The sequence below is a fragment of the Phascolarctos cinereus genome, unplaced genomic scaffold (genome assembly GCF_003287225.1).
Source record: "Phascolarctos cinereus isolate Bilbo 61053 unplaced genomic scaffold, phaCin_HiC Scaffold_726;HRSCAF=1367, whole genome shotgun sequence".
NCBI lineage: Eukaryota > Metazoa > Chordata > Mammalia > Diprotodontia > Phascolarctidae > Phascolarctos > Phascolarctos cinereus.
Window position 1 is genome coordinate 257,411,307 of NW_027556098.1, and position 21,775 is coordinate 257,433,081.

General features: G+C 40.3%; 1 protein-coding gene across 5 annotated transcripts in view; it reads left to right on the forward strand.

The window, feature by feature from the left end:
- SPATA13 (spermatogenesis associated 13) overlaps positions 1 to 21,775 on the forward strand; it is a 148,944-nt gene that overhangs the window by 52,068 nt on the left and 75,101 nt on the right. For all 5 annotated transcript variants that reach the window (XM_020997166.2, XM_020997167.2, XM_020997163.2 and 2 more), the window contains exon 2: positions 9,120 to 10,912. In XM_020997166.2, coding sequence (XP_020852825.1) covers positions 9,281 to 10,912 — 1,632 coding nt within the window. In that variant the 5' untranslated portion in view covers positions 9,120 to 9,280. The remainder of the gene's footprint in view (positions 1 to 9,119; positions 10,913 to 21,775) is intronic.

Below are 21,775 nucleotides of genomic sequence, written 5' to 3' on the forward strand. Positions count from 1 at the left end.
TTCAGTTGTGTCCAACTCTGGTGTCACTTCATTTGGGCTTTTCTTGGCAAAGGTACTGGAGTGGTTTGCCATTTCCTTCTCCAGCTCATTTTATAGATGAGGAAACTGAGGCAAACAGGGTTAAGTGACTTCCCCAGGGTCACACAGCCACTACTTCTCTGAGGCGGAATTTGAACCCAGTAAGATGAGTCTGACTCCAAGCCCGATACTGTCTATACACTGCACCATCTAGGTGCCCTGGAGGCAACATGGTGTGATTCAAAGAGTGCTGGATTTAGAATTAAATGTCACCATGTAGGGCCTTGGGCCAAATCCCTTCACCTCCCCAGGTCTCAGTTTTCTTTTCCATCAAATGAGGGGGTTGGATTAGATGGCCTCTGTGCTCCCTTCCAGCTCTGGGTCTATAGTCCCGGATCAGTCAGAAGTTGAAAAGTAAAAAACGACAACAGTAACAACAATACAGTTTCAAGTGAATTGGATTTAGTGCAGCAAAGGTGACTTTCCTAAAGGTAAGAGTATTCATCAGGCTAAAGGCTGTGTGCAGGTCCAGTAAGTATAGAGACATCAAAGAAATTTAGATCTCAGTTTAGGAGAGAGATTCCTTAGGAGCGAGAGCTCTTGAATGCTTCAGGCTAGTTAGTCTGTTATGTCCAATCCTATTTTACCATTCCCAAACTAGAAATGTTTTCCCCTAAGACCCCCTGGCCACTGAAATAGCTGGTAGCTCTCATTCATTCCTGTCCCCATTTAGGTCAGACTGCACCTCAGGCAATTTCCTCCCTGTCTGGACAGTAGCTCTCCACCCTGGTCCAGATTTCTCTGGCACTTTCTCACCTTGCTCAGCTAACTCTCACCTTGCCCCAGGATACCTTTCTTTTGTGTTCCAAGGCTGGTTTCCTCCCTGCCTTTCATCTCTGGTCCAGCTTGGGTCTTGGTGAGCTTTAATGTAATAAGGAGGTTAGCTGTAATTTTTCTCTGCCTCTCAGGCAAATGGTTATTTATTTGTAAATGAACAGTTTGGTGTGTGGGGAAGTAGCAGTGGAGGGAGAGTGCTATCTCATTGAACATGTGTTTACAGGCTTGTGCTCTTGACCCCATTCTGGACCTTCCTGCTGTCCCTTTTGTAATTTGTGTTGGAAGTGTACCTGTACGAGCAGACCTCGTGGTGTCATAGAAAGAACACTGGACTTGGAGGCAAGAGACACCTGGGTTCAAATCTTGCCTTTGATACATTATAGTTGTAAAATCATAGGCAAGTTGCAGATGTTCCCTGAGACTCAGTTTCCTCATTTTCAAAAAGAGTTTAGTAAGACCTTGAATAGCTAACTTCTACCATCTTTGAGTACCCTTATTAGATCATCTATTTAAACCACTTCATAAACTTTAGCCTGGGCCTACAGTCAGGAAGTTGTTGTTGTTAAGTTTTTTCAGTGTGACCCCATTTGGGATTTTCTTGGCAGAGATACTGGAGTAGTTTGCCATTTCCTTCTCCAGCTCATTTTTACAGAGGAGGAAACTGAGGCAAACAGGGTACAGTGACTTGCCCAGGATCACATAGCTAGTAAGTGTCAGAGGCTAGATCTGAACTCACAAAGATAAGTCTTCCTGACTCCAGGCCCCACACTGTATCCACCATGCTAACCAGCTGCATGACCTGAGTTCAAATTCAGCCTTAGACACAATTTGAATCACTTAATCTCTGTTTGCCTCAGTTTCCTCATCTATAAAATGGGAATGATAATAACCCCTATCTCTCAGAGTTGTAGTGAGGATCAAATGAGATAATTGCAAATCACTTACCACAGTGCCTGGCACACAGGAGGTGCTATATAATTGCTAGCTATTGTTACTTACAGAACCATATTATTATTCATGTTATTATTAATTAGCTATCATAATTTTGGCAAGTGAGTTATTTTACTTCACTAGACTTCTACAGAATGAAGAGCTTGGACTAGATAATCTCAGAAGTTGAAATTCTATGAAGTCATAGTTTTTAGAAATTTAGGTTTTCATGTATTGTGTTTTTTTTTAATTGAGGAATACCTTTTTGTGAATGTTAGCCATTTATAAAGCCTAGAACCCGCAATATGTAAGAAACTGACAGGTTCTTAGAGCCTTGTGGTCCATGCAGCAGTCTTCTTTGGCTATACCACCTCCATTTAGTGTCTGTTTTAACATTGGAAGGGTTCAGGCAGGGCACCCTTTAAGGCATCCCATTGAATTGTTCTTCCTTATTGGGGCAAAATTGTCTTCCCTTTAACTGAAAAGCACTGTGGACAGGGAGCAGGTAGCCTTGGAGTAGGCAGTTAGGTAGTACAGTGGTTAGAGCATTAGACCTGAGTTCAAATCCAGCCTCAGACGTTTCCTAGCTGTGTGACCCTGGGCAAATCATTGAACCATGTCTGCCTTAGTTTCCTCAACTATAAAGTGCAGATAGTAATAACATCTCCCAGGGTGTTGTGAAGATCCAATGAGATCATATTTGTAAAGTGTATCTCACAATGCCTAGCACACAATAGACACTTGTCTCCTTCCCTCCCCTTGCAGCTTGGAGTCAGGAAGACCTGGGTATATACCAGAGCAGACGGCCCAGTGCCTGGTACATAGTAGGTTTTCACAAATATTTAATTGAATAACTGATCAACTTTAATTACATACAATTTTTATCACTGTATTTTTTTATCTATTAACAAAGCATAAGACATCCTCTGTGACTAGCATACTTTACACGTAGTAGAGACATACTATGTTTTAGAGAAGATCGGAGTTCAAATCTTAGCTCATTTACTCCCTATGTTTGAGTCAGTTAGCCTTTATGGGACTGCCTCACTTTCTTCATATGTAGAATGAATGCCTGGCACATAGTAAATGCTTAATACATTTTTATTGCCTGAGTTGTTGACTGACTGTTGAGGAGGATTGGACTAGATGACTTCTAAGGTCTCTTAGAGCTCTAAATTTGTGATCCTATGAATTAAAAAAAATGAAAATTATTATCATGATCAAATGGAACATAATTTTTTGCTAATTGTTCAGTCATTTCAGATTCTCTGTGACCCCATTTGGAGCTGTTTTTTTTGGGGGGGGCAAAGATACTGGAGTGCTTTACCATTTCCTTCTCCAGTTCATTTTACAGGTGAGGAAACTGAGGCAAACAGGGTTAAGTGACTTGCTCAGAGTCACACAGCTACTAAGGATCTGAGGCTGGATTTGAACTCACAAAGATGAGTTTTCCTGGCTCCAAGCCTGGTGCTCTATCCACTGTACCATCTAGCTGCCCCTTGGGGATACATTTGGATATGACCTAGTGGACATTTCTGGTGGTGTTTCTTAGTGGTCAGGAGACAAAAGGATGAGAAACTCTTCTTGAGATGACCGAGGAATCATCCCTTGCTGAGTTGCTGGAAATTCTTTTTAGAGTACAACTGTAAACAGACATTGGTGCAGACTGAGACATGTTTGCTACTTCTCTACTTCTCTTTCCTCCATGATATTTTACCTCCTTAGCAGTCTGCTTGGTCCTTTTGACCAATTTACTTCTCTCAGTTGTTGGATAGGATGAGGCGCACGATTTCATAATTAGCAACAGGAAGTTCTCTGTTTACCCAATGATGCTAAAGCCCTCTGTAGAGTCCTCTGTCTCTTCTTCATGTTGTGCATGTATAAATAATGTCTCTTGGGGATGGAGTACCATAACAGCACTAACCTTTAACACAGTAGGCTATAAATAATGTTTGACCAGACTGAGCAGCCTGTGTAAATGGGTGGTGAGTAAGGGGAGCCCTAGTCTTGAATGAGTTCCTGGAAACCACTTGCTTTTTTATTAATGGCATCATTCCATGCTGCCCTACTGCATTGCCTAAATTAGGTTTCTGTGCCAAACATTGTAAAGGGACCTCAATGAAATAATATGTAAATGTCAGTTCAACTAAAAGAAGACATTTTAAATGAGAGAAATCTAAACCATCTCCATGACTATTCTCACATTCTAAAACTGTAAATCTAAATGGGAAGAAGGAAAGAGATGTAATATACCCTCCAACTAGCCGAACCATGGTTTTATTGTTGGAAGGGACCCAAGAGGCTGCCTAAAGTCTAGACCAAACTCCTATTTTATGAGTAAGGAAACTTTAGAAACTATGGCCCAGTGAGGGTATGTGGTCTGCCCAAATCATACATCTAGTAAGTAGCAAATCTCTGTGTGACCTTAGGCATGTCTTCTTGCCTTCTTGACTTTTCTGGGCCTCATCTTAAAAATGAAAAAAAAAAAACCCAACACCCTGGGAGATGCTATTATTATCTGCACTTTATAGTTGAGGAAACTAAGGCAGACATGGTTCAATGATTTGCCCAGGGTCACACAGCTAGGAAATGTCTGAGGCTGGATTTGAACTCAGGTCTAATGCTCTAACCACTGTACTACCTAACTGCCTACTCCAAGGCTACCTGCTCCCTGTCCACAGTGCTTTTCAGTTAAAGGGAAGACAATTTTGCCCCAATAAGGAAGAACAATTCAATGGGATGCCTTAAAGGGTGCCCTGCCTGAAAAAAAAATCTTAGATTTGATGAACTCTCACTTCCCTTCCAACTCTAAATCTAAGGCCTTATAAACTCACATCTCCTATTATATTCTTTTGATGATAAAATGCTGTTTCCTTTAGAGTCCCTAGGAATCATTAGAGTACCAGAGTTAGAAGGGATCTTCATAGCTTATCTCATCTAACGCTTACCTGAGAATTTCCTCTATCAAAACCCTCCAGTTACAGGGAATTAGGGAATTTGACCCTAATCCAACTCCTCAACCCAACAGATGGGGGACTCTATCATTAGAAGGACAGTAATAATAGTTTGTGTATATATAGCTCTCTGAGGTTTACAAAGGACTTTCCTTACAGTAACTCTCAGAGGCACCTAATATCAAATCAACAAGCATTTTTTGATCACATACTATGTGCCAGGCACTTGTTAAGTACTGAGGAAACAAGGAAAGACAAAACCATTGTCTCTGCTCTCAAGGAGCTCATAGTCTTAACGGGAAAGCCAAAATACATGCAAGAGATATAGAGGATGTTGTTATTCAATCATGTACAACTCTTCACGTCCCCAGTTGGAGTTTTCTTGGTAAAGATACTGGGAGTGCTTTGCCATTTCCTTCTCCAGCTCATCTTACAGATGAGGAAGCTGAGGCAAACAAGGGTAAATGACTTGTCCCAAGGTCACATGGCTAGTAAGGGTCTGAGGTCACATTTGACTTCCTGACTTTAGGCCTTGTGCTCTGTCCACTCTGCCACCTGGCTGTCCTGATATACAGGATAAACTGGATGTAATCTCAGGGGGAAGGCATTAAGATTAAGGACTCCTTGGGAAGGTTTTCTTACAGATATTGGGATTTTAGCTGAGCCATGAAGGAAGCCAGGAGACAGAGAGGAGGAGGAAGAGAGTTCTAGGCATGAGGCAAGCCAGAGGAAATGCATAGAGTTTGGGAGAAGGAGTGTCATGTGTGAGGAAGAGCAAGAAGGGAAGTGTCACTGGACCACAGATTACATGGAGGAGAGGAAGAAGACTGGAACAGTAGGAAACTGCCTGGTTATAAAGGACTTTAAAAGCCAAACATGTCAAAGCCAAATATATTTGAATTTGGAGGTAATAGAAAGCCACTGGAGTTGATTGAATTGGAGAGTGACATGCTCTGCCCAGGGTGCCCAGAGTGGCATGACTGGCACCTTAGAAAGATCGCTTTGATAGCCGAGATGCTGGGAGTAGAGAGAGACCTGAGGCATGGAAATCAAGTAGCAGGGTATTGTAAAAGTCCAGGTGTGAGATGATGTGGGCGTTTAGCCAGGGTAGTGGCACTTTCCAAAGAGAGAAGAAGGTGTATGTGTGAACTGCTGTGAAGTAGAATCAATAGGATTTGGGTATGGGGGGAGTCGAGGAGGACACCTAAGTTGTGACCCTGAGTGATTGGGGGGATGTTGGTAATTATGACAATGAGGAAAGTTTGGAAGAGGTGAAGATTTTGGGGGAGAATACAATAAGTTCAGTTTTGGTTATATTTAATTTAAGATGACTTCAGGACATCTAGGGTAGCTAGGTGGCACAGTGAATAGAGCACCAGACTTGGCGTCAAGAAGGCTCATCTTCCTGAGTTCAAATTCAGCCTCAGACATTTACTAGCTGTGTGACCCTGGGCAAATTACTTAACCCTGTTTGCCTCAGTTTTCTCATCTATAATATGAGCTGGAGAAGGAAGTGGCAAACCACTCCTGTATCTTTTCCAAGAAAACCCCAAATGAGGTCATGAAGGATGGGACACAGCTGAAACGCCTAACACATCTGCTTTGAGCAGCCTGTTAGACCACTGAAAATGTGAGACTGGAGGTCAGAAGAGGAGTTCGGGATCCGTAAATAGATTTAAGAATGACATTATCTCCATGTTTGTAGATGAGGAAACTGAGACTCAGAGATGCTCAATGACTTGCCCAGTGTCCTGTGGCAAGTAAATGTTAGGGCCAGGGTTCAAATCCAGGACTTCTGAACCCAGGTCTAGTACATCATGATTTTTGTTCCTTTGATATTACAAATTTTTTGTCTCTCCTCCCAATGTCTCATTTCCCATAATCTGTTTGAATTGTATGTTAAATAATCTCCTTCCTTGTCACATGGACATTAAGCCTCTTATATTCATGGATTTAAAGTTCCAAAATAAATGCTTGTTAAAAAAAAATCTGATAGTTATTTTCAAGAAATGCTCCATGCCTCTAAGAAGCCTTTCTGTAGGCTAAAATTCATAGCACAGTAAAATCCAACTTGAAGACAATCTACTTCTCCATATTCCCATCTAAAATTCATTCTTGTGGTTCTGTGCATAGATTTTTCTGGCTGGTTTCCCATAAAACACAGAACTGACTGCACAATCACTGATTGAATTATAGACCTTATTATTTAGCAGAGGTCAAAGGATTAGTTGTGAATAATGAAACATAGGACATTATTCAGAAATTCCAGTAAAAGTGCTTCTTGGCCTTTTTTTGTTGTTGTTTCCTTCTTCAGCATTCATGATGAAAGCAAGATAAACTGTGCAGAAAATAACTAGTGTTTCTAGAAGTCATTTGCCCTAATTAGGAACTTAGAATTTTTGAATTTGTTTTAGTTAACCCAGCAATTGAGAAAATGATATCCTGAAAAATATGTAGAAATTTGTAGAATTACTTGGGCACACAAATAAAGACTAACTGTTAGCATTTAAAGCTGTCTCACTATGAACTGAGATGAGGAGAGGCAGTGAGACCTTATTCCCAAATCAACCTACCTGAATTGGGCTGTCTTGTCACTGAGATTCCCCTAAAATCCACTACTCAAACTCCATTGTGGGGAGAGAATGTAGGTAGGGCCTGGTCTTACCCTTCCATCAGGTGAAATGAGATATCCTTCAAAGTGATTGACCCTCTCTCATCCTTCTTCCTGAGACTACTGGTCTCAGGTTCTCTTTCTGCTCTCAACATCTAGGTTGAGCAGGGAGATATCTTCTCTAAAGACCATGACCCCAAGTGTAGCATCTTTCCCCAATTTCTATTCTTCAGTGGTTGTACTTCGTTCCGTATACTGTCCATCCAATCAGTCAGTCAGCATTTTTAAGCACTTACCACGGGCCAGGGACCATATGAGGTGGCTAGTGTACAAAGAAAAAAAATGGCACAGTCCCTGCTCTCATGGAGCTTACATTTCACTGGGGGCAACATTGTATACTTTGGGGGCGTAGTGGATGGAGTGCCATACTGAGTTCGAATCCTACCTCAGTCACTTACTAGCCACGTGAATTGGACAAATTCTTTACCTCTGTTGGCACCAGTGGCCTCATATATAAAATGAAGATAATAATAGCACCTCCTTCACCAGGTTGTTGTGAGAATCAAACAGGATGATATATGTAAAGGCTTTGCAAACTTTAAAATACCACATGCATGTAGTTATTCTTATTATCATTAAAGAACTATATTCAGAATAAATACAAAATAAATATGGGTAGGGGGAAGCCAGTACCAGTTGCGGAGATCAGCTACAGAAGGCAGGGCTTGAGCTGAGTCTGAAGGGAGATGAGGGATTCCAGGAAACAGAAGTGAGAAAGAAGAGTATTTCTGGCATGGCAGCCTTGTCCATGTGCAGTAAGCCAGTTCAAGTGTTTGATAAATCTTTTACAGCGAGAGAAAAAATTTATGTTAAGGCTACCATTATTCTGTTAGCCATCCAGTTACCTTTGCTATATCTAATGTTACCAAGTTCTGATGATTCTTCATTTGTAATAATATCTTTTGCATTTTTCACTGTTCTCCTTGCCACTGCCCTAATTTGAGTCCTTATTCATGGTTGGCCTGTTGCAGTTGCTTCCTAAATAGATTACCTGCCTCTACTCTTTTCTCTTCCAATATGTCCTACAAAGTGTTGCCTGATTACTGTCAATGATGATAATGATGATGATGATGATGATGATGATAGCTAGTGTTTATATAGTACTTTATGGTTTGCAAAGTACTTAAAAAAATATTATCTCATTTTATCCTCACAACAATACAAGGAGATAGGTGATATTATCTCTATTTTGGAAGTAATATGGAATATAATAATATGATTATATTATATGTTTTATATATGTATGTATAATTATAATATAATATGGAGTCAAAGGTTAAGTAGCTTACTCAGTGTCACACAGCTAGTAAGTGTCCAAGACTGGATTTGAACTCAGGTCTTCCTGACTCCAGGTCTAGCACTCTATCCACTGTAGCACCTAAAACATTCTTCTCATCATAATACCAATTATTCATTCAGCCAACAGTTAATTAAGCACCTTCTGTGCACAAAGCATGTTACTAGGTATTGGGGAGATATAAAATTTAGATAAGAAACCGTTTTTGCCTCTACAGCCCTCATAGAAGGATAAGACCTAAGAACAGACTGTCTTCACACATGACAGTACATTTTTAGGAGACTACAGTAGTGCAAAATGAGTGGTTATTTCAAAAATGTCAGGCAAAACAATTCTCTCTTGTCTGCTGCAAGGTTTCTGGTGAAGGAATGAATGGCTAAATTCTGGCTTTATTATTATTTTTTTTATGCAGGTGGTGCCTTCTACCAAAGAGCCAAATACACACAATCAATGTGAATATGAGGCACAGGAGGTGCCAGGGATGAACGACCGGTGCTTTGGGCAGCTGCTGAACGTTGGGGTGTGGGTGTGAGTTATGATGCCCCCTCTCCACGTGCCTCTAGCCTTGAGAACATGACAACAGTGCAAAATGGCTTTGGGAATAGCCCTGCTACCACCTGTATAGTTATGGAACCAGCTGAGACCAGAACAATCATTAATTCTTCTTGTCAGAATGGGGTATGCAAGAGCAGTAATAACAGTGATTCAGAAGGCCAAGAAGACAAACTCAGCCCTTCCAAACTCGTGCGTCTTTTCTCAGCCACTAGGAAGAGGAGTAGCTGCAATGCAGAAAGGCCCCGCTCAATGATTCTAATGGGCAATTCCTCCACCTGGAATGCTCTGTCTTCCTTCAGGAAAATGGGATCATTTAAAAAACTGAAGTCCTCAGTTCTTCAAGGAATTCAGGGTCGGGAGGACCCAGATGTCTTGAATGAGGATGCTTCTGAAAATGACTTGGGAAAACCCATTCCCAATGGTTCTGTGACAGGAGTCCAAACTAACAGGTATTCTTATGGAGGACAATTGAATGATTTCCACAAGGCAGTGGATGGGGGGGTATCAGATTGCTCTGACCCAGAAGAAAATGATGATGTCTTCCTGAGGAATACTCACAGGTCAAGGAGCATCAGGAGAGCCTATGGCGTCGGCCGCATTAACTTATTGGACTCTGATAAGCATCCTGGCCCCCAGCACTGTGCCAGGCCTCTGTCACCCATCATGCAGGAGCCCCAAATCTGTGAAATTCTAGTGAAAAACTCTGAAAATAACCGTATTATCTATAGGAGAAGCAAGAGTACCGATAACTTGAACTTCCTGAGGAAAAGTTCTTTTAAGCGGAAGTCCACCTCAAACCTCACTGATCTGAAAATGACAAATGAGAAACATGAAATTCAAAGGACGCTAAGTTCTCCCACCAGCTCTGATAAAACCAGTGGGTTGGACAGGAGGTCAAAACGCTGGAAGAGTCCGATAAGAGCCAAGGATTTTGATCGAGTTTTGAAACTTGTAAGTAATGTTGCCGATGCTGCTTGGAAGAGAGAGACTCCTAAGAGTGGGGCGCCAATCCCGAGCGAGCCAAACCAAAGAATACAGCTCAACAGCCAACTACACGACGATTACTCCCGCCGTGTTTCTACCAATACAGAGCAGGACCAGAAGAGGTGCACATCCCCAGTGTGCAATGTAGAGTCTTCCTTTACAGTAATCCCTAGCCTCAGTTCAACCATTTCTCAGGGCACTGATACAGAAATTGAAACAAAGGTGTTTCCTCTCAAAGCCAAAACCCCCCAGGAATCAGGAGGTGTCCATCAGTCTGCTGACACTTCCTCATCGAGCCCCACTGCCCTGAAAGCATTTATCAAAGACTCTGATAAACCAAAAAATGCCAGTCAGTTTACATGTGAATTGGAGCACCCTAGCACACCGCCTTGGCCCACCGCCCCCAAACCTCAGAGCCCTGTTTCAGAAAATGCCAAGTACCACATTAATTTCCGTTGTCCAAACACTCATAGCACATTGTCTCTGAGCTCAATGGAAAGTGAAGAGAGAGCAGAAGTGCCTGCCCTGAAGGGGAGGAGCCCAGTGTCCTTCCAGGAGTCAGTGAAAACAGTGTATTATGATGATGGTAATGAAGACAGTGGCATCAGCAGCCACTCACAGCTGAGCCTCAATTTAGCCACTAGTCCAGAGGAGAGGAAGGAAGAGGTAAGAAAAAAGCAGGGTTGGTTTTGGAAAGTGTCACCTGGCCATTTCATTGTTGTCAGTGGTTTCACATACTGCCAGCAAGCTAACAGAGCAACTTCCATTTTACCTGAAAGAGGGTTCTTTGAAGTCAGTGACTTTGTGCTGATTTTGCATCTCCAGGGAGGTTTATTGTTGTAACAGATATTAGTGGAAATAGCATTTGCTAACTTATTTTCAAATGTCAAGCTGTTTAGAAGCATAGAAGAGAAGTAATCCTTTATCTCTTGTGAAATGGCTCACTGAGGAATGAAATAACTGGTAGCCGCATTTACTGCACTCTTGAAAAAGGCTTCCATTCCATTCCATATGACCACATATGCCTTTAAAAAATTGATATTTTGTTTTTTATATTCCTTTTATATAGTCTTGCCTCTCTCATTGTGATAGCCATCCCTCCTGACAAAATAGAAAAAAAAGAAAGCGAAAAAAAAGTTAGTTCAGCAGCACCAATAAATACATTAATGAAGTCTGATTGTGTAGGTTGTATTCCACCTCCCTAGTCTCCCACTTCTACAAAGAAAGGAGAAATTTACATTCTTCTGTCTCTTCTTCAGGGGCAAGCTTGGTCATTACAATTACCCAGTGTTCCAATTTTATTTTTTGTGGTTGTTCTTTACATGCCCAGTGTTGTAGTCATTGTGGTTTTCCCCCCTTGGTTTTCCCTTCATTTGTGTCAGACAGCCCATGCCTCCCTGTAGTCTTCACATTCATCATTTGCTGTGGGACAGGAATATTCTGTTCCATTCATGTACCTCAACACATTTAGCCATTCCCCAATCAATGGTCATCTATTTTTTTTTTTTTGGTGAGGCAATGGGGTTAAGTGACTTGCCCAGGGTCACACAGCTAGTAACTGTTGTGTCTGAGGTCAGATTTGAACTCAGGTCCTCTTGAATCCAAGGCAGGTGCTCTATCCGCTGTGCTACCTAGCTGCCCCTATTTTGTTTTTACTACTATGGAGTATTTCTATAAATATTTTGTAGTATATTGGACTTTTCTTTCTATCTTTGATCTTGTGGAATGTGCCTCACCATGTCACCCTTTCAGTCAAAGGATAGACACTTTCGTCACTTTCTTAACATAATTCCGTATTGCGTTCCAGAATGGTTGGACCAATTCATAGATCCACCAATAACATTTTAGTCAATTCAACAAGCATTTATTATGCAACTTCCATGTGCCAGGTACTGTATTAAGTGCTGGATTAGTGTGCCTTGCTTTCCACATCTCCTCCAAAAGTGACCATTCCCATCCTCGGTCATCTTTAACAATTTGCTGGGTATGAGATGAAACCTCAGAATTGTTTTAATTTGCATTTCTCTCATTATTAGTGATTTAGAGCAGTCTTTTTTTTTTTTTGGCCTAGGCAGTGGGGTTAAGTGACTTGCCCAGGGTCACACAGCTAGTAAGTGTTTTGTGTCTGGGGCCGGATTTGAACGCAGGTCCTCCTGAATCCAGGGCCAGTGCTCTATCCACTGCACCACCTAGCTGCTCCCTTAGAGCAGTCTTTCATGTGGTTGTTAAGAGTTTACAATTCTCCCGAGAACTGTTCACAATTGTTCACTCTAGGAAATGGTTCTAGGTATTATATATTTGCATTGTTTCCCTATATATCTTTTCTATCATATCTTTATTGGAGATATTTGATGCAAAGATTTTTCCCAGTTCACCATGCCATGTATTCACACATTTCATTTCCTCATCTTTTTTATCCTTTCATCTCTTTAGACTTATCTGATTTTTGAACTGGGAAGTGTTTTAGTTCTTTTTCCCCCGAGAAATTAATGACATGCATTGCATACAATTAAAAACCTGTCAAGTCACTAGCTGAGGTTTCAGGAAAAACTTTTATAGTAATTTTGCTTATTTTGTGGTTAATGTAGAGATCACATATATTGCTTCAAATAATATCTGTCAATTCTGCAAACGAGATGTTCTTTTCAAATTCACTTTAGCCTAACAATTCAGCACATTCTGTCAGCATCACTATCATTCTGCCAAATTGTATAATTTTCACAATGAAATATGCTCAGTAATATTTCCTTATGTAGCCAAGAAACATGAAAGTGCCACCATGCATGTATATTGTATTGTTTTTCATCTGTCGCTCTGGCATACTAGACGGGCATAAATTGGTTTCTGTCATGGAAAAGACTGCCTAGAAAAATGTTTTCCTTTCTATTGAACCCTAGAGATTGCTTCAGTTTTGTCTTGTCTCTAAAGACTATATGTATAAATAGGGACATCATTCTAATCAAGGGCAGCTCCCGAAGGTTCAAAGTCATCCCCAGGGAGTCTCTAGGATGGGCCAGGGAGCCTGGTTCAAACTGTAGAACGCAGGAGAACATTAAGATTAATCTGTGCTTGCCATAAAAATGACTTGGATTGTCAGACATCCTCCATATTAAGGATGGCTCAAGACTCGCTCGGGCCTCCTGTGGGTATCTTTTGAAGAATGGCCCAAGATTCACCCTGTTTATGCCAAAAAGTCTCCTCAAGGTAGAGAACAAGTTTTGAACTTATTGTCACAAAGCAACTAGTGAAAATTCTGATAATGCTAGAATCCAAGGTTTACAGGTCAATTCTATTCCCTCTAAGTGTGAAACTTTGAGTTAGCCTATGAGAGTTATGACCGTATTTTCTGAACCAGAAATCAGGACCAGAGTCTATTAAAAAGATAGTCTTTTTACACAGTTTCATGAAAAGTACATTTCACTTTCACGAAATTGGGAATATCCTGAAAAATCAGAGATACATTGTTCCAGACATAGATTCCTAGAGAAATTTAGTCCCTCTTAATCCAATCTCTCACCCCATTTGCATATTTCTTCATGAGAGGTTATGAAGGTGAATGGAAAGGAGACTGGAATTAGGAGATCTGAATTGTAAGCCCAGTTTTGCCACTCATTCACGTTCTAGTTCCCTTAAATCCTTTGGGGCTCTGTTACTTTGTCTGTAAAATGAGACTGAATTGTTCCTGTCCCACTCTAAAATCCTACAGTTCTACATTTGGCTGACAATACAAAGCTCTCTTACTTTTCTGTGTATGTGAATTTGGGCAAGTCACTTCTCTGGGCCTCAGTTTCCTTAGCTGTAAAACAGGGGGGTTGGACTAACAGATCTCTAAGGTCACTTTGAGTTGTAAAGCAAAGATCTTCTGGTGTGACTGAAGTCAGTAGATAGATTCATGCTAGTCTCCTGCCACCTAGTGGGAAATTATGTTATTAGACTAATATGAATTTTTTTTTCCCCACAGCTGCCTTCATTAAGTAGGAACCATGATTTTAAGTTTTAATCCTGGCTTTCTTCCTTATTATTATTGTTCATGGGTCAAGTCACATACATTTTTTTTCTGCTTAAGAGGAAGAATAGTACAGTCTATGAAGCACTAGATTTGGAACCAGTCTGAGTTCAGATCCCAACCCTGGAAATTTAGGATAAGTCACTGTCACCTCCGTGGGCCTCAGTTTTCTTATCTGTAACCTGAGAGGGGTGGAGGAGATCATGTGTAAGGTCCCTTCTAGCTTTAAATTTTTGAGCTTGCTTCTAAATCTATGATGCTGTGCTTAGTCACTGACACAGGGAAACTAAACTTATAGGTGTTTTTTATGGATTTAGTAGTTAACAATTCCTAAAGCCCTAAAGTATTCTAGAAGTGCTGCAAATGATTCATATTGCACTCTATTCTTTGGCACAGGGCAAATGTGTAGTCTTTTAGCTAAAGATTTCAAGTTTGGCAATCTATATTCATCCAGATCCTCACCCTAAAGAGAGGCGTGTGGAGTGTAGCAGCACTAGAGCTGGGTTTCACTCCTGGCCCAACACTAAAGAAAGCGTGCAATCTTGGTCAGGGCAAACCTGGCCTCAGTTTCCTCACTTGTAACATGAGAGAAAGGGTTGTTTCATTCTTTGTATTTCTATCCCTGCTGTCTGGTACATTGTAGGCACCTAATAAATGCTTATTGATTAATGTGATGACCTCTAAGGTTACTTGTGCTTCTAACGTCCTTGTGCAGTGGGAGAGCTGGTTCAGAGTCGATAAGAATACCAAGGCCAGCGTCCTTCGAAGCAGAGCTTTATTGTCATAAAAGCAAATGGAACCAAGCAGCTCAGGATACGTGTTGGTTGCATGGAAGGGGAATGGGAACTTGCTTATACTGGAGATGAAGGGGGAGTGACTTGCGGAAATTTGCTATGGCATAATCTTTGTGCTATGTAAGCAAAAAAAGACTTGTGCCTGTGCTTTACTGAGTCTTCTGGGTGGCTATCATGAAATAGCTATACTTTCACTCTTGAGAGTCCCTTCATTATCATATTCCTGAGATGTTAATGAGGACTTTGATGTCATACAAGTTACTAGGGCATTGAGGAGTTGAGGGGTCTTATTGTCCTTGAGCATTCTTGGGAAAGTCCCTTGACCACAAGGTCACTGGTGATAGGGTGGGCTACGGAGTGGTGAGATTGCCTATTCAGCATATGAGGGAAGTAGTCTGCTCAGCATATGAGGGAAAAAGCTAAGAATATAGAGGAAAGGGTTGCCTAATCAACATATAGGGAAAGGATAGGGTCTCACTGCTCTGGGGGAAAAATAGGACTTCGCTGCTCTTACTCCACTTTGACCCATTGGCCTTGCTTAATGTTAGCTCAGAGACCAATGATTCTCAACCCTTGTTTCCCATTATGTATCATCAGTCATCTCAGGGAGTGGAACAACATTCTCAAAACAATTTGGATGCATTTTGATATAAAAAGCAGTTGAATCCTTCTATAAGGCAACTTCTTTATGTACCCATTCAATTACCATGGTGGTAGGGAGGAGACAGAAGTAATAAGCTGAACACCCTGTCCTTAAGGAGCTTACAGCCTAGGATATGGATGAAATATATACACAGGTAAATATAATTCAATGCAGAATGTGGTAAATGCCAGAAGAGAAGCATGAATACAGAGCTCCTATTTTTGAGAGATCACTTTTGATCCAGGGGCAAGAAAAGCAAAAATTTCTTGAAGAAAATAACATTTTATCTGGGTCTTGAAGAATAAACAGTTTTGAGAGGTGGCTGTGGAGGAGAGTGTCCAAAGCAATGAGATTGTGATGAGGAAGGCAAGAAGATAGAAAAGTATGGGGTGGGTGTGTTTAGATAAAAGTTTATAGTCCAGTTTGACTGGATATCAAGATACTAGCAGGAGATAAGGCTGGAAAAGTAAATAGAGATCAGACTGTAGAGGACCTTAAATGCCAAGCTGTAGTTTAGACTTTATTTGGTAGGTAGTGGATAGCCATTGAAGGTATTTGAACAAGAAAATGACTCACGATCTTAGTTGTGCTTTAGGATGTTCAATCAGGAAGCATTGTGCAGAACAGGTTCAAGAGAGGAGAGATTAGAAGCCAGGAGACCAGATTGAAGGCTCCTGCCATATTCCAGGCAGAGGTCATTCAATTCAAGAAACATTTCTTAAGTATATGCTCTGTGCCTAGGATGGTTGGAGGTTCTGGTAGAGTCAAGTAAGTAGATAAGATAAGACATGGTTACTGACCTCCTAGAATTTAAATGGGAAATGGAGGAATGTAATATATAATGATAATATAAAATATCACACCAAGGAATACACAAGTGCATTAGAAGGGTACAAAACAAAATGTTTTGTGAGATCCTAGGTAGGGAATCCATTAGTCCAAGTTTGGAAAGCCTAAAAGCTCTTTAGTATAAAATGTTTATTTAAATAGTTTAAAAGAACCATGATTTATCAATGTGGGTAATTGGTGGAGGGAGTCCTCCACCAATATGGATCTCAGCTCCCCTCATTCATACACACTAGTTTTCTGATTTCCTGAGTTGCTGTAGTTTAAGAAAAACATTACTACTTGATGACTAATCCCTTTGTCTCTCCAGATTTAGCATACATAGTTGATTCTAAGATCCTTAGATCCTAGGATTCTCTTTCCAAACACTGATTCCTTATCTTTGGGAGTAAATTTAGGGTGATGCCAGGATACTTTAGATACAAGTGAAGTCACCACTTCAGAGCAGTATGGGAAACGAAGGAAATGTGGTCTCATTAGCTATTATCTTTCTACTTTGATCAGTGCACAGTTTTAGCTTCTAAGTAGATGAGATTATAATCCTACTGTAATCTGCCCTGCAGAGACCAAGGCACATCTGGAGGATTGTCTTTAGTTTGGGGGCACAACATTTAGAAAAGACATTGAAGGATAACCATTGAAAAAATTGAGTTTATGCTATAGTAAGGCAGGCAGACAGTCAGCCAACTGGCATTTATGAAGGAAGTCCCCTATGTGCCAGGCACCATGCTATATTATAACACCTGACTTTGGGGAAGTCATGTCCCCTTTCTGAGCCTCAGTTTTCTTATCTGTAAAGTAAGAGGGTTGGAATAGATGATTTGCAAGGTCACTTCCAGCTCTAAGACTGTGGTTTTGTGATCCTAACTTTATGGTCCTTTGCTTAATTGTTGGCAGAGGAAAACTACCCTTGTAGATATGTTGCGTGCTAAGATAGCAAAGGAAGGCTCAGGTAGCATATGATAAATATTGTCAAGACTTTAACAACTGTAATGTGGAAGAAGGATTCCACTTGTTGTGTTTGACCCCCCCCCCCAGGACAAAGCTAGGAGCATTGAGTGGAAGTTGTAAAAAGGGCAGATTCAGGCTTGATATAAGGAACAATCCTGATAACTGAGTTGTCCAAAAGTGCAATGAACTGGCCCAGGAGAATATGAGCTCCCCGTTACTGGAGATCTCCAAGTAAAGACCCCTTGATATGGTATAGAGTCAATCTGAGTGGGTTGAAACAAATGGTTGGTGAAGTCCCTTCTAACTCTGAAGCTGTAATTTAATCAGGCTATCAGCAGGTGTTTAGTAAGTGCCTACCAAGTACCAGGTATTATAGTAAGCTCTATGGATAAAAAGTGAAAACATTCCCTGCCCACAAAGAGCTTACAGCATAGTTGGAAAAAGCTACAATCATATATAGGCATATACCAAATAGATGTAAGATTTAGAGGAGAAAGAATTAGCAGCTGAAGCCAGGGATGGGGAACCTGCATCTTCAAGGCCACATGTGACCCTCTAGGTCCTCAAGTGTGGCCTTTTAACTGAATCCAAACTTTGAAGTCAGAGGACCTAGAGTACTACATGTGGTCTTGAGGCTGCAGGTTCAGCACCCCGGACTGAACAATCCATAAAAGCCTCATGTAGTGATGGCCCTGTTTTTATGGCTTGAATTATCTGAGTTAAAAATCTGATTGCTATAGAAACGAACAGTTCTCCAAGAAAGTTTCATAGCTTTGGTTCAGAGTTAGCAAAACCAGAAGGAGCCGAAGTACCCTTACTTGACCTTCTCAAAGACCTTCTTTCAGAAAGATTGCCCAGGTCTGTGTCAGTATAGAATTCTTTTAGAGATAGTAATTTTTTTTAAAAAAGTACCCTTTTAGGGACAGCTAGGTGGTATAGTGGATAGAGCTCTGGCCATGGAGTTCAAATCTGGCCTCAGACACTTGATATTTACTAGCTGTGTGACCCTGGCCAAGTCATTTAACCCCGATTGCCTCACCAAAAAGAAAAAATGGTACCCTTTTTATTTCATGCCCTTTCCTTGGGAAACCAAATTTCTTTTTTTAATGAACTTAATCATCTGTTCCCATGACTTCCTTTCAGAAATGTCAATGTTTTGCAACATTTCCAATAGCCCAACCCAGGAGTAGGGTTGCATAAGACATAGATCTCTTTTTACACTATGCTTTACATATGATTGAAAATTAATGGACTGTGCACCCAGCTTTTTTCCAGCCTATATTTGTTCTTCTTATTATTATTATCAGATAAAGTTACAGTCATGAAGAAAAAGGTCTGTGGAAGCCTCAGTTCAGCATAGACTAACCAAGTACATAACCCAAGTTGGAAAAGAATCATCTATATTTAAGAAGATATTTAATTATCACAAAGTATTTGACCTCTTCTACTTCAAATTTTCAAAGCATGGACTATTTGCTATGACAATGTTCACTTGGCATTAGGTCAAGAGAATTTCTTTTTCCAATGGAAAATTTAAAGGTATCTTTATTTTGGAGTTCAATAGTTGTGACCTTTAACAACATTGAATGCCAACAATTATTATGAACCTGACACATTTGTACATTCAGTGAGGTAAAGAAAAGGGCTGTGGATTTGGAGCCATAGGACCTGTGTTTGAGTTTAGATCTATGTGATTTTGGGCGGGTTAGTTAATCATTTGAGGCTTCAGGAAAATGAGAAGTTGCACTAGAAGGCCTCTAAGGTCCTTCCCAGCTCCAGGTCAATGGTCCTGTGAACCTGATAAAGAATATGTGGCTTGGAAGAACATTTTTTGTTCTCACCTCACACTGTGCTTTACCAAATTATATTCCTGGAGATGGGGGCTGTATGTTGAAATGATGTTGAATATAATTTCCCATGGAAGCAATGTTATGATAGGGAGTTATTTTCCTAACCAAGAGCTTAATGCCCAGCTTTTTATAAGAATAACTAGCACATTTAATCAACTATAACCGATATCCCACTACACAGTCTGAAATTGTCTGAAGTATATAAGTCAGCCAGAGAAAGTCACTGTTCACATGCAATCATATTCAGTGATATAGTATCAGTATGCTTTGTGAAGTTCATATTGTCTTTATAAGCCCTGCTTTATGGTTATAGACTGGAAGGCTGAGGAAAACTTTTTTTGGCTTGTCATTATTTTAAAAAATTTAATGGTATTTTATTTTTTCTAATTACATGTAGAGACAATTTTCAACATTCATTTTTCATAAGAGTTCCAAATTTTTCTCCCTCCCTCCCTCCCCAAGATGGCAAACAATTTGATATAGGTTACACATGTGCAAGCATGTAAAACATATTTCCACATTAATATGTTATGAAAGAAGAATAGAATAAAAGGGGAAAAAATAGGGAAAAAATAAAGAAAGTGAAAATGGTGTGCTTTGATTTATATTTAGACTCCATCAGTTCTTTCTCTGGATGTAGATAGCATATTCTACTATGAGTCTTTTGGAATTTTCTTGGATCATTGTATTGCTGAGAAGAGCTAAGTCAATCATAGTTGGTCATTGTACAGTGTTGCTGTTACTGTGTACAATGTTCTCCTGGTTCTGCTTACTTCACTCAGCATCAGTCCATACAAGTCTTTCTAGATTTTTCTGAAATCTGTCTGCTCATCATTTCTTATAGCACAATAGTATTCCACTACATTCATATACCACAATTTGTTCAGCCATTCCCCAATTGATGGGCATCCCCTCAATTTCCAACTGTTGGCCACCACAAAAAGAGTTGCTATGAATATTTTTGTACATGCAGGTTGAGGAAAATCTTAATTGTCTTCTTACACCTTAGCCTTCTCTTCTTCATGCACTCTGCATTCCATTAACACCAACTTCTTTTGCTATTCCTTGAAAAAGAAATTTCATCTCCCAACTCCAAAGCCTTTTTACTGGCTGTCCCCCATTCCCAGAATGTTCTTTCTCCTCATCTGCACCTTCAGGCTTCCCTGGCTTCCTTCAGGTCTCAGCTAAAGCCCCAGTTTCTAAAGAAACCTTTCCTGATCCCCCTTAATTCTATTGCCTTCCCTTTGCTGATTATTTCCACTTTATCCTGTCCAGAGCTTGCATGTATGTGGTTGTTTACATGTTGTCTTCTTCTTTAGAAGGTGAGCTCCTTGAGAGCAGAGACTATCTTTAGCCTTTCTTTGTAATCTCAGTGTTAGTATTCCTAGGCATTCATAGTCCTGACAATTACATTCTAAAACCAGATGTACGCCGCCCCTGGTAAACTCAACATATGAAAAGTCAGTCACTAAAATTTATGTAGTCTAAATGCTGTAATGTCCTCATCCCTTCTAAGTTACAAATATCTTAGGTTTTCATGAATAGCACCATTATCCACTCCCACACTGGACATAATGCACAGCAGCAAGTGCTGAAATGTTGAACTGCCAGTTATGGTGTTGTCACCTGTTGTCTATGTGAGCTCCAACCTGGTACACAACAACACTGAGAAAAGGTCCTGGGTTTGAAATGTGATAGGCTGCATATTGACTTAGGAAAACGACATATTAACATTATCTGTGTTTTATTGTATTTTTATTTATTTTGTTAAATATTTCCTAGTTACATTTTAATCTAGTTTAGGCACACTCAGGAATGACATGGGCCCCAGGTTGCCAGTGGGCCACATGTGTGACACATCTGATCTAGTTCAACCACTCATATAATAATAATAATAATAATGATAATAATAATAATAATAATTCACATTTGTAGTCCTTTAAGATTTGCAAAATATTTTACAGATGTTATCTCATTTAAGCTCCCAACAACCATTTGTGGGAGGTGCTATTATTGTCATCATTTTTCAGATTAAGAAATTGAGGCTTAAAGAGGTAAAGTGACTCACACAGGGTCCTAGCGATAGTAAGTGTCTAAGACAGGATTCAAACTCAGGTCTTCTTGATTCCAACTGAATCATTCTACCCACTATACCACATAGCTGCCTATGAACCCAGACATAAGTCCACATCCCCTGCCTTTACTACTATATCATCCTGCCAAATTCAGTTTATTTAGAGCTTTTTAGGAACCATGTCTACTACACTGGTAGGGCCCAAGTATTTGTGATAGAACAAGAGACCTTGAATCCAGGCACAGTGATAATGGGGGAAAGAATTGGAATCCAAATGCACTCAAGATAAATAAGGGTCTGGAAAAGAAAACCTGCGTGTCTTGATTTTTTTCCTCCACTTTCATGTGGTGTAGGAGTTGTAACTC